At 51.9% G+C, this 12,953-nt stretch overlaps 1 protein-coding gene across 1 annotated transcript; it reads left to right on the top strand.

The window, feature by feature from the left end:
• Nucleotides 1–9,767: 9,767 nt before the first annotated feature.
• Nucleotides 9,768–12,220, top strand: TMEM121B (transmembrane protein 121B). Its single transcript, XM_057557570.1, has 2 exons — nt 9,768–10,126; nt 10,273–12,220. The coding sequence occupies exons 1-2, from the start codon at nt 9,768–9,770 to the stop codon at nt 11,684–11,686; spliced, it is 1,773 nt and encodes a 590-aa protein (XP_057413553.1). The 3' UTR covers nt 11,687–12,220.
• Nucleotides 12,221–12,953: the final 733 nt, after the last annotated feature.

Here is a 12,953-nt window from a genome sequence, read left to right as displayed (position 1 = left end):
TAATCCTGTTTAGGGTTCATTGAGATTCTCAAATCTGTGGATTGGAGAAGTTTTTTCACCAGCTTTGGAAAATTCTCAGCCAAAATTTCTTTGTTATCTTTCCCCCACTCTTTCAAGTTTCTCCTTCTGGAACTTCTATGAGGCATATTTTGAATCTTCCCAATCCACCCACCTTGTCTTTTGATTTCTTTTTATTTGTTACAACCTCTAGCTCTCTCTACTGCATACTAGAGAATGTCATCAGATATGTTATAACATTTACTAAGTCTCTTTAGTTGCCTCTAATCTGCTGCTTAATCCATCTTTTATTTATTTATTTATTTTTTTATGTATTTATGGCTGTGTTGGGTCTTCATTGCTGCGTGCGGGTTTTTCTCTGGTTGCGTCGAGCGGGGGCTACTCTGTTGTGGTGCGTGGGCTTCTCATTGCGGTGGCTTCTCTTGTGGCAGAGTACGGGCTCTAGACGCGTGGGCTTCAGTAGTTGCAGCACGCGGGCTCAATAGTTGTGGCTCGCGGGCTCTAGAGTGCAGGCTCAGTAGTTGTGGCGAACGGGCTTAGTTGCTCCGCGGCATGTGGGATCTTTCCGGACCAGGGCTCGAACCCGTGTCCCCTGCATTGGTAGGCGGATTCTTAACCACTGCACCACCAGGGAAGTCCCCATCTATTAATCTTTTTCAATGACTATATATTTGAAATCTGAAGTTCTTTTTTAAAAAAATCTTCATTTTTTTTGTATTAAGAGATTTTTTTTCTAGTATAACATTTAATTCCATTAATGATTTTTAAACTGTTTTTTAAACATTTTCTTGGCGGTTGCTCTAGGGCTAATAATATACATCTTAGTTTATGATTTATACCAATTTAGTTTCAGTGAGATATAGAAACTATGTTTCTATATATTTCTGTTGCCCTCTTCCCTTTTTAGTACTATTATTGTTGCACATATTAGATCTATGTATGTTACAGAACACAATAATACAGTCTTATAATGATTACTTTTATATAATTTTATGTCTTAAAGAAGCTGAAGTCTACTCTCCTATGGGAGAGAAAGTATATATTTATAAAGTTTGTCATACTAAACTTATTTACCATTTCTGGTTCTCTTCATTTTTGAGGATTCAAGTTACCATCTGATGCCAGATCCTTGCTTTTTTACAGTTTCGCTCCCACCCACCTCCTTTGTGCTCTTATGGGCAAATATATTACATTTTTATATATTAAAGTTCCAACAATGCAGTTATAATTATATGGTTTTATGCGATTACTTTTTTTTTTTAAGGCAGTTTTTAAAATAGCAGTTTTATGTCCACAGCAAAATTGAGAGGAAGGTACAGAGATTTCCCACATACCACCCCCCCGCCACGGCCCGTATGCATAGCTCCCCCCAGCCCTGCTATCAGCATTCCCCACCAGATGGTACATTTGTTATCATCAAGGAACCTGCATTAACACATCATCATCACCTGAGGTCCATGGTTTACATTAGGGTTCACTCTTGGTAGTGTACATTGTATGGGTTTGGACAAATTATACTGATATGTATCCATTACAGTATCATACAGGGTATTCTCACTGCCCTCAAAGTCCTCTGGGCTTCACCTATTCATCCCTCCCTCCCTCCCTCCTAACTTCCGGCAACCACTGATCTTTTTCCTGTCTCCATAGTTCTGCCTTTTCCAGAATGTCATATAGTTGGGATCATACAGTATGTAACCTTTTCCAGATTGGCTTCTTTCATCTAGTAATATGCATTTAAGTTTCCTCATGTCTTTTCATGGCTTGAGAGCTCATTTCTTTTTAGTGCTCAATAGTATTCCATTGTGTGGATGTTCCCCAGTTTATTTATCATTTCACCTGCTGAGCCAAGCATCTTGGTTGCTTCCAAGTTTGGCAATTATGAATAAAGCTGCTATAAATATCCAGGTGCAGGTTTTTGTGTGGACATAAGTTTTCAACCCCTTTGGGTAAATACCAAGGAGCATGACTGCTGGAAAGGAATGTGTTTAGTTTTGTTAAAACTCCAAACTGTCTTCCAAAGTGGCTGTACCTTTCTGCTTTCCCGCTGACAACGAATGAGAGTTCCTGTTCTGCATCCTCACCAGCGTTTGGTGTTGTCAGTGTTCTGGATTTGGCCATGCTAATAGGTGTGCAGTGGTATCTCATTGTTGTTTTAAGTTGCATTTCCCTGCTGACAAATGATGTTGAGCATCTTTTCATATGCTTATTTGCCATCTGTATATCTTCTCTGGTGAGGTGTCTGTTAAGGTTCTTCGGCCCATTTTTAATATTGGGTTGTTTGTTTTCTTATTGTTGAGTTTTAAGAATCCTATGTATATTTTGGATAACAGCCCTTTATCAGATGTGTCTTTTGCACACATTTTCTCGCAGTCTGTGGTTTGTCTTCTTATTCTCTTGGCAGTGTCTTTTGCAGAACAGACATTTTAAATCTTAATAAAGTCTAGTTTACCAATTCTTTCTTTTATAGATCATGTCTTTCTGGTGTTGTACGTAAAAAGTCATCGCCAAACCCCAAGATTTAGGTTATTTCTCTTGTTATCTTTTGGGACTTTTATATTTACTTTTGCATTTTACATTTAGGTATGGAATCCATTTTGAGTCAATTCTTGTGAAGGGTGTAAGGTCTGTGTCTAGATTCATTTTTTTGCTTGTGAATGTCCAGTTGTTCTAGCACCATTTGATGAAAAGATGGTATTGCTTTTTAACTAAGTTATAAGAAAGGAGAAGAAATACATATTTACATTATTTCCTATAATTACCTATATAATGACCTTAACTGGCAATCTTTGTTTTTGTGTGTGTGTGTGTGGATTTGAATTATTGTTTCCAGCCTGAAGAACTTCCTTCTATATAGTATTTTTTATAAGGCAGGTGTGCCAGCAACGTTTCTCAGATTTGTTTATCAAGAAATGTATTAATTTCACCTTCAGTTTTGAAAGACAGTTTTGCTGGGTGTAAGAATTTTGTTTCACCTTTCCTTTCAGGACTTCTAATATGTCATCCCTCTGCCTTCTAGGCTCCACTCTTTCTGGTGAGAAGTTTACTGTCACTCTTCTTGGAATTCCCTTGTTTGTGATGTGTTTTTTCTCTTGCTCTGTTCAAGATTTTATCTTTGTCTTTATCTTTTAACGTTTTGATTGTGATGTGTCTGGCTGTGGATCTCTGCACTTACCCTGCTCAGAGTTTTTGAGTTTCTTGGATGTGTAGATTAATGTTTTTCATCAAATTTGGGAAGCTTTCAGACATTATTTCCCTGAATATCTTTTTTTCTGCTCCTTTTTTCTCTCCTGTCCTTCAGATGCTCCTATCGTATGTATGTTGATGCAATCAGTTGTGTCCCATCTCTCTCTGAGGTTCTGTTCCTTTTTTTCTTAATTCTTTTTTCTTTGTTCTTCAGAGTGTTTAATTTCTATCAATGTATCTTTAAGTTGGCTGATTCTTCTGCCAGCTCAAATGTACAGTTGAGTCCCTCTTATTAGTTTTATATTTTAGCTAATGTACTTTTCAACTCCAAAATTTCCATTTGGTTCTTTCTTTTTATTATTATAATTTCTATCTCTTTATAGACATTCTCTATTTGATGAGACATTGTCATCATACTTTCCTTTAATTCTTTAAATATGGTTTCCTTTAGTTCTTTGAATATATTATAATAGCTGCTTTGGAGTCCTTGTCTGGTAAATCCAATATCTGGGCCCCTCAGAAGCAGTTTCTATCGTTTGTATTTCTTTCCTTGTGTATGGGTCACACTTCCTATTTCTTTACGTCTCATAATTTTTTGTTGAAAACTGGACATTTAAGATCATATATTGTAGCAACTCTGGAAACTGTGATCCCTTACCTCCCCCATCCCCAAGCCAGGATTTTTTGTTATTGGTACTTGATTTTTTGTTACTTAGTGATATGGGTGGATGAATTCGGTGAGGTCTGTTTTTCCTGTAGCGTGAAGCCTCTGATGTGTACACAAATCTCCCTGCCCCCTGGGATGGCCACAGTGTTAGCTGGGTTCTCATTGACTGTCTTTTCCCCAATCTCTTTGTTAACCTTCGGCAGCTCTACCTCTACTGGTATCACACTGAACTGTTAAGCTCCACTAATTGCTACCTGGTTGCTCTGTTATTTTTGACAATGTCCTGGGACATAAACTGCTCCACATCTGATCTGATAAAGTTGGGCCCCTTTGCAGGGGTAGTTCTTAAGACCAGTCTTTGAGGCTTGCTCTGACCCCAGCTGGTTTCTTTTCAGCTGTCTCTCTGTTAAACTCCTGGCTGGTTTGTTTCACTTGTTCCATCAGGGAACGACCAGCCTCCTTTAAGTGACTCACCACCAAGGTCTTCCTTCTTTTCAGTAGTGCCCTTAGGCTTCAACTTCCCTGCACTCTGTTCCAAGTGAGCCAGTCTCCTTAGCCTGAGCTACAGAACCCTCTGTTTCTATACCCAAGGCAAAAGCTCCATGCCAACACTCTGGACCTGGGTACAGCAACCTGCTTCTCTTAGAGTGATACATCTTTTCCATGAGTTGGAAGGGGATGGGAGGAGGGGGTCGTAGCCCCTTGTCTTCTCAGTTTGCCTCTCCCTGCACAGAACCTCTACCCTACAAGTGAGCTGGGACGGGAGATTGGCTCAAGGTAGCCAAGGCCTGCCACACCTAGCTTAGGGCTTCCAGTCTACGAGTGGGGACTGGGTGGAGGTAGGCAGCCTCAGGCCTTTCAGCTGTGCTTTTGTGGAACAGAGTTTCTGCACATGAAGCTGTGGGGCAGGGAGAGGGGAGATGAGAAATGCAGTGACCAGCCCCTCCGGAGACAAACTACTGTCCTACACTCAGAGATGGGGAGGAGGGGCCCCTTCTTGGCCACACTCACCTGGAGGTGAGTTTCTGCCACACTGAGCTGGGGGAGGGGAGGGGACAGGTTGTGGCTTCAATGCCACAGACTCTCACTGTTCTTAATGAGATTTAGCAGATTTCTTGAATAAACATTTTTCCATTTGCTGTATGCCCTAAGACAACTTTCAGAAGTTTTAAATGGGGGAATTCCCTGGTGGTCCAGTGGTTAGGACTCCACACTTCCAATGCCGGGGGCCCGGGCTCAATCCCTGGTTGGGCAACTAAGATCCTGCAAACAGTGTGTCACAGCCAAATTAAAAAAAAGAAGAAGAAAGAAATTTTAAATGTTTTTTTAAATTTATTTTTTATTGAAGTATAGTTGAATTACAATGTTGTGTAAATGGTTGTTTTTTATAATTTCCACCAGTTATGATTATTTCACTGGGGAGAAAATTCACAGAGATCCACACACTGTGATTCTTGGATGTACTTCTCCCTGCCTTATTCTTTCTTTTTTCTCCACTATTCTTTTTCATAGTATTTTATTCTTTTTTATGCTCTTAATCATTGTAAACCTATTGGTATTATAGCCATCATCATCTGAAGTTCCTGGGGGGGTCTAATCTTGCTATATGTTTCATACACTGGCTTTCATTCATGATGGGTTATTTCCTTCTGTGTTTTGCAATTTGGTATTGTGAACTGACTTTTACTGGTGCTTTATCTGTGGGAATCCTCTAAGTCTTGGTTTGACGGTATGTCCCCCCAGAACTGTTTTGTATTTGCTTTTGCTAGGTATCCATGGTTATTACCAGCCTACAACCAATATTTATGTTACTTTCTCAGCTTGAGATTGTGCAAATCTCAAATCTATGGGTGGTATAGTCCAATGGTTATGAATTCCCAGGAGAGATTTTTATGCCACTTCAAGCCTAGGCCAATGCTTGTTCATTTGCCTGTGGCCTTCCTGTTTGGGTGGGAGACCTATTTTTCTGTTCACCCTTTCACTGAGTCCTGGTTTTATGTAGGAAGCTCAGCTCTGTGTTCTTGTCTCATTTGGGTTGAATGCCAGGTCTCCTGTTTCTGTTTGGCTATTAAATCCACCAGTGCTGCCCAAGAGGACATGCCACAGTGATGGAATTGCTCTGTATCTGCTGTTCCGTGTAGTAACCACCAGTCACATGGGGCTTCTGAGCACTTGAAATGTGGTGAGTGAGACTGAGGAACTGAATTTGAAATTTTAACTTATTTCAAATGATATTTATTTTTAATTTTATTAGTATTATTATTATTTATTCATTTATTTACTTTTGGCCTCACCATGCAGCATGCAGGATCTTAGTTCCTTGACCAGGGATTGAACCCAGGCCCCCTGCAGTGGAAGCACGGAGTCCTAACCACTGGACCGCCAGGGAAGTCCCAGTTGATATTTATTTAAATACATTCAGATTTAGGTAGCTGCTTGTGGCTGGTCCCCACTGTATCAGACCAACCCCACATCTGAAGCATCATGTACTTCACTCGCCATTCCAGTTTCCAGTTTCCTCTTCATGGATGGCCCCAAGGGTTCATCTTACTCTCTTAACTGTGCATTTAAACTGTTCAGTTTTACCTGGTGTTTTTGGTAAGCTGGGAGGTCTTTTACATTTTGTTCACAATATCGCCAGAATGGAACACAGTCTCTGCTTCCATTTTCTCTCCCCTCCAGCCCATCGTTTCTGCTGCAAAGTAATTTTTCTATGGTGCAAATCTGTCCATGTTACATGTCTGCTTTCAAGAGGTCCCTGTTCTCTTGGAATGTAGCCCAAGCTCAGCCTGGCCCCCGAGGTCCTCTGTGACCTGGCCCTGCCTATCCCCTCAGTTTACCCGTCAGGCCCTTCTCCTTGTACTTCACACTGAAGCCAAGGATCCGTAATTCCTCATCGGTGCCTGGCTCCCTCACACTGTGGGTCCTCCGTCCATCCTGCTCCTTCTCCCTGAAACGCCCGCCAGTCCTGAGTCCACCTCCCAGCTGCTAGCCAGCATCTGCTTACCTTTCCCAATAGTCCTCATGTCCTTTGCTCCTCTAGGCCCCATATAGAATTTGGCCATAACCTGCACAATACCTGACTGTGCTTTCTTGTTTATGTGTCTGTCTCCCTCCCAGCCTGGACTCCTAGGGAAGGACTTGCTGTTTTTAGCCTCTGGAGCCCTGGCACCCAGGCCAGGGGCTGAGTGACACCTGCAGGCACTGATGCCGGACCTTCTCCTTTGCCCACGAGGGTAGCGGCTCACTGTGGGCCGTCCATGGGGTGGCCCAAGCCACAGGCTGGCTCCGGGCCTTAGGGGCGCTCTGCAGTGGGGTAGCTGGAGTGTTATCGTCACAGACTCTCCAAGGAGTTCTGAGGCTTCAGTTGCTAGTACGCTGAAGCTTCGCAGACCCGTCCTGCTCCAGCCACAGCTCCCTGCTCACTTCCCTTTCATTTCTGGGAGCCGGCGCCGTGACTGTGATCGAGCACCAGAGGGCCTGCTGTGCCTTTCCACGGGGAGCCCCGGTGAGGCCCACATGCCCGTCGACGGCGCCCTTTGCACCTGCCCTTCATTCTCGCTGTGGGAGTGAAGAGGGCAGGATGACAGACAGACGGTGGGCCAGTGAGGACCGGGCCTTGGTTCAGTGCTGGGAGGGCTGGCCCTGCCCGCTGAGCTTTGCTGGGCTGCTGAGATGACGGGGGCATCTCTCCTCCCTCCCGGCCCATCTGCCGCTGCTCCAGGAGGATGAGGGTATCAGGTCTCCAAATGAGCCCCGCCCATTTAACAGGTGCTCAGGGAAATGATTTTTGGATTGAAAACTGCTTAGTTTGTCCCTGACTCCCAGGATGCCATGCTAGGCTTGTGAGAAGGAGCATGGTAGGTGGGTGAGAGTACTGGGCTGGGAGCCAGAGGTCTGCCCTGGACGAGCTGTGTGGCTGGGAGCAGGGTGCCCTCCTCTGTCTCTGTCCCCAGGTATCGCATGTAAGATGTAAGCACGGACCTCGGGGGCTTAGGAGCTGCTCGGTGACGGTGTTTTCCCTTTTCCAGATCCCTGTGGGATGTTTGTACTCACTTTATATACAAGAAAGCCTTAACTTCCTTCTTCTCATCCTAGCCACACCTTTGTCAAGCCCATCACGGGCTGAAGCGAAGGCTCTCTGTGTATGTGTGTGTGCATGTATGCGCCCAAGTGTGTACACAGATTAGACATAACCCAGTGCAAAGCCGAGGTCCCTCTGGTACTCGGACCACCAGCATACTCTGTCGTGTGCCCTGATTTCTTACCCTTATTATCTGTGGTCTTTTTATTCAGAGCCTCAGACCTGAAAGAAATTGGGTTAAAGAATCTCATACAGAAGTTACTCTGAGCAACTGAAGTCCATTTCCCAGAGATGCAAGGATAACTTCAAAGGGCTGGTACAACCCAAGTTCCCAGGGAGGAAACCCGTCCTCAGGAGGCACCCTGGGCGAGGGCTGGCCTGACGGGCAAGGGCAGGAGGGAGCTGGGCGAGTGGCTGGGGCAGCAGGTCTGGGGTGGGGTGGGGACAGGTTCACCAGTGTTGCCTCAGCAGCCCAGTTCTCAGCCTGCATCAGCTGCTCCTGCTGCTTCTACTGCTTCGCTGACATGAGCAGGAGTTGTGGGCCAGCTTTCAGGTTAGCGGCTGGCTGGTGTTCTCCCTGGGGGAGAGCTGGGAGCCAGGCTGTAATCTGTCCCATTAGCAGTTGGCAGCTCCCAGCCCGCTTTTTCACCTGGACCGGCTCCGTGCTGACATCGCCGGACCCGCTATGACGCTCATGGATGCGGGCCACCTGCGCTGTTTGCTCCCCCCTTGCCCCGTGTGGGTGGCCTTGGCGCCAGCGGGCAGGGCTGAATCTCTCACACAGTGAAGCCTGTGACCAGCTCCAAGAACCGCTGCTCCCAGCGAGAGCCGCTCTGCTCCCTGGCATGTCACGAAGCACAGAGCTGCCGGGGAGCTGAGATCGGATCGTGGCCTCGGGAAGGGCTCCAGCCCAGAAAACAGTCATTAGTGGCCTGTGCTGTGAGTAAGTGTTCCCGGGGCTTGAGACATGAGCTAAATGGAATTGTGATAACACCAGCTACCTTTAACACACTCCGTACCAGGCATTGGGCCAAACCCTTCGAACTCATGACCTCTCTTCATACAACAGCCTGGGAAGGTAGATGTTGGTCCCTTTTTACAGTTGGATAATCCTAGCTAGGGTCAGAGAGGTGAAATAACCGGTCCAAGATCACACAGGCCACATGGCAGAGCTGAGACCACACTCCAGAGCTCAGCTGCCCCCCACACCTGCTGGGCTGCATGACGACTGGACACGGACCCGCTGTATGCCCGGGGCGGGCTGCGGGCGCTAAACCCCGCATGCGCCGCGGCTTGGCTGTACAGAGCTGTGCGCTTGCAGCTGCAGGGCTGCGGTGTTTCCGTCCACGGCCCCGTCTGTGGCATTCACCATCGCTGCTTTGGGCCTGTGTTTCCATGGAAGCACCTCTAGGTGTTTAATTTCCTCTGCTAGCTGCCTCTTCCTATTGTTTCCCATTCCCGCTTTAAGAACGTCAGAGAATACTGAAAACCTGCTTGCCTGGGGCCGCACGCACCGTCCTTTTACTGCTCCTTTCTTCCCAAGCATCTGTATTCAGAGAGCTGCTCCATTCACTGGAAATTGGTACCTCCCCCCGGGGTGGTCACTGAACCCAGAGCGGGGCACATGAATATGTAGAAATATATGTTTGGGGCTCCCGGTCCTGGTCCTTGTAATCAGTGCGGCCTGGTTCCTCCTTCGGTTTTCAAGGGCCTTAGGGAGAGGCAGGACGGCCCAGCGGAAAGGGCACCGGACGAAGTAGAGGCCAAAGCTGCCCTGGTGCCTGCGGAGGTCCCAGCCTGGTGCTCAAAGGCATGGTCTACACTGAGACCAAGGCCACCCGGTCCCTAACGCCCCAGGGGTTCAGCTGGTGGGACCTCGCCGACCACCTCCCATCCCGCCGCCGGGATCCCATTGCGCCCCTCCGATTCCGACGCTGCGTCCTCCCCGCCCCAACTCCGCGCCCGGGCACCCCTCCCCTTCTTCCTGCCTGCACGGCGGCGGCCGGGCTTTCCCGCCTCCCGGCCCCGAATCCAATCCCGGTTTCCCCGCCCCGCCCCCAGCTCTCGGCTGGGCCGCCCCGCGCGCCGTCACCGCCGCCGTCACCGCGCGTCGGCAGCAGCCCGCGCGCGCCCGGCCACGGGGCTCGGCTCCGGTGCGCGGCTCCGGCCGGGTAGGCGGGAGGGAGCCGAGGACAATGCGCCCCGCGCCCGGCGCCCCCCGCGCGGCCCCGCCCCCCGCCCGGCTGCAGCCCCGGTTCCCGCGCGGCCGGAGCGGCTCGGGCAGCAGCAGCGGCGGCAGCGGCGGCGACATCGGCAGCGGCAGCGGCAGCAGCGCGGGCGCCGAGCGGGAGGACGACGACGAGAGCGCCAGCATCAGCAGGCCGCTGGTGCCCGCCGGGCCCCCGGGGAGCGCCGCCACCTCCTGCGCCTCCACGCCCACCTCCCCGCGTAGCATGACCGCCGCCGAACTGGGCGCGGGCGCCGTGGCCGGGGCCGTCGGGGGCGCGGGCGGCGCCAGCCCCGGCCCCTCCTGCCGTTCGTGTTGCTGCTGCTGCGGTCGCCGGGCCCGGCCGGGCCGCGGGGGTGGGCGCCGCGGCTGCGCCCCCGGCCCGGGCTGCCGCTGGGGCTACCAGGCGCTGTCCGTGGCGCTGCTGCTGGCGCAGGGCGGCCTGCTGGACGTGTACCTCATCGCTGTCACCGACCTGTACTGGTGCTCCTGGGTCGCCACCGACCTGGTGGTCGCGGCGGGCTGGGCCATCTTCTTCGCCAAGAACAGCCGGGGCCGTCGGGGCGCCGCGCACACCCACCACCCGCACCACCCGCACGCCGCGCCCCTGCACCTGCCCGCCGCCCCCGCTGCCGGGGCTGCGGGAGCCAAGGCGCGCAGCGGCCGCGGGGGCGCGGGCGGCCCGGGGCCGGCGGGGGCGGCCGGCGCGGCCGGCGAGTTCGCCTTCGCCTACCTGGCCTGGCTCATCTACTCCATCGCCTTCACGCCCAAGGTGGTGCTCATCCTGGGCACGTCCATCCTGGACCTCATCGAGCTGCGCGCGCCCTTCGGCACCACGGGCTTCCGCCTCACCCTGGCGCTCTCGGCGCCGCTGCTCTACTGCCTGGTGCGGGCCATCGGAGAGGCGGGCGCCACCCCCGGCTCCGCGGGCCCCCTGCTCCTGCAGCCCCAGCGGCACCGCGCCGCCGGCTGCTTCCTGGGCACGTGCCTGGACCTGCTGGACAGCTCCGCCCTGGTGGAGCTGATGCTGGACGGCCGCGCGCCGCTGCCCGCGCACCTGCGCTACCTGCTCCTCGCCGCCTACTTCCTCGCGCTCGCCTCGCCGGTGCTCTGGCTCCACGAGCTCCACGCCGCTGCCGCCTCGCCCCGGGGCCGGGCCTCGCGGCCGGGAGGCTGCAGCCGCCTGCTGCGCCTGCTGGGCGGCTGCCTCGTGGACGTACCCTTGCTGGCGCTGCGCTGCCTGTTGGCCGTGAGCTACCAGCAGCCGTTCTCCGTCTTCATGCTCAAGAACCTCTTCTTCCTCGGCTGCCGCGGCCTGGAGGCCCTGGAGGGCTGCTGGGACAGGGAGCCCCCGGCGTCCCCGGGTCGGGCCTGGGCGGGCTACGGCGCTCCGCCCTCCGCCCCGTCGGCGCCGGGAGCCCCCCAGCTGGGCCACTGCGTCTCGGAGGACGAGGGGGGCGCCCACGGCTACGTCAACACCCTGGCTGTGGCTTCCCAAAACTGAGGGGTCTGGGGGCTTGCTCCGGAGTTGGGAGACCCCTCTCCCTGCGACCTTCCCTCACCCAGACTGGATCAACCTCTGTTTGGGGGAGGTAACTGTTAACAGGGCTGAGAGCCAGGGCGCCCCTCTGAACCCCTTGGGTCAAGACTGCTTGGAAGGAGACAGCCGCTAAAGAGAGGGGGGAGGGTCGCCGGCTCTCTTCTCCTCTCGACGCCCTTCCCCAATCCTGGCCTCCAGGGGCGGGGCACCTCTGCTTCTTGCTTCTCCCGCCTCACCCTAACTCCTCTCCCTTGCGGGGGAGAATGGAGGAAAGGGGGGCCCAGGGCCTTCGGCCACCCCCCTTGCTTGGGCGTGCCAGCTTCTTTTAGGCTGTGGTTAGTGGTCCTTGACCCACACCTTGAAATGACCCAGAATCCCATGCTCCCCTGATGTGTCCATTGCATTTCTTCCAGATGGCAGATGCAAAGTCTGTGTGTGTGTGTGTGTGTGTGTGTGTACGTGCACGCGTGTGTTGTTTCCTCGTGTCCACCCTGTGCCCCTCACAATCAGCAGGAGATCTGGGGAGGCCCGGTCCTCCCCACCACACACTCCTCATTCCTACCCGGATCTGTGGCCATGAATTCCCAGACAGAGCTGGGCTCCTGGGGGCTGCCCAGTGGCCCTCCTCCGAGGGAGAAGCTCACCCAGGATCTTCCTCAATGCCACTCCTTTCCTCTCAGCTGGGGGGAGGGGAGGGTCCATACTCTAAGGACCAAACTACACCCTTTCTTGGGTGTTTCTACCTCCGTGCTTTCCACTTGTGTCGCATCACACACTGATGCTGCTTGCAAAAAATGACAAATACTCAGATGTTGCATTCAACGTGGCCACTGGATCCAGCTGGGGTTCGGTGCCAGTGTTATTACAGGGTCTGTGGAGGCTCAGCCATTGGCTGCCCTCCCTCTCTCCCTCCCTCTGTGCCCATAACTCCTATCCTTCCTGCAGCTGGTTGCTGGCTGGGTCAGATCTTGGCTCAGAACAGCTTTGGTGGGGTTTCTGGATAGAAAACCACGTAAGCTGGGCCTCCCATGGGCCCGCAAGAGTCGGAAATCCACCTCCCCCCCGTCCTTCCTTTAGGAAGCATGGTGTACATCAGAAAGGGCGGTGGTGACCTTTGTCCTCTGCTCTGGGCACAGGAGTCTCTAGGGAGAAGGCGGGCTGCGTGGAGTAGGGTGGCTAAGCCCCACTCGGCCCCGCCTCCCTCCCTGGTGACAGGGCACATCCAGGGGCT

This window comes from Balaenoptera acutorostrata, chromosome 11, assembly GCF_949987535.1.
Source record: "Balaenoptera acutorostrata chromosome 11, mBalAcu1.1, whole genome shotgun sequence".
NCBI lineage: Eukaryota > Metazoa > Chordata > Mammalia > Artiodactyla > Balaenopteridae > Balaenoptera > Balaenoptera acutorostrata.
The sequence above is the reverse complement of the archived record's forward strand: the minus strand, read 5'-3'. Positions and strand labels throughout refer to the sequence as shown.

Coding starts and splice junctions, on each gene's coding strand:
- TMEM121B (XM_057557570.1), top strand. CDS start 9,768: ATGGTCTACACTGAGACCAAGGCCACCCGGTCCCTAACGCCCCAGGGG. Junction 10,127..10,272: donor CGGTGCGCGGCTCCGGCCGG/GTAGGCGGGAGG, acceptor CGACATCGGCAG/CGGCAGCGGCAGCAGCGCGG.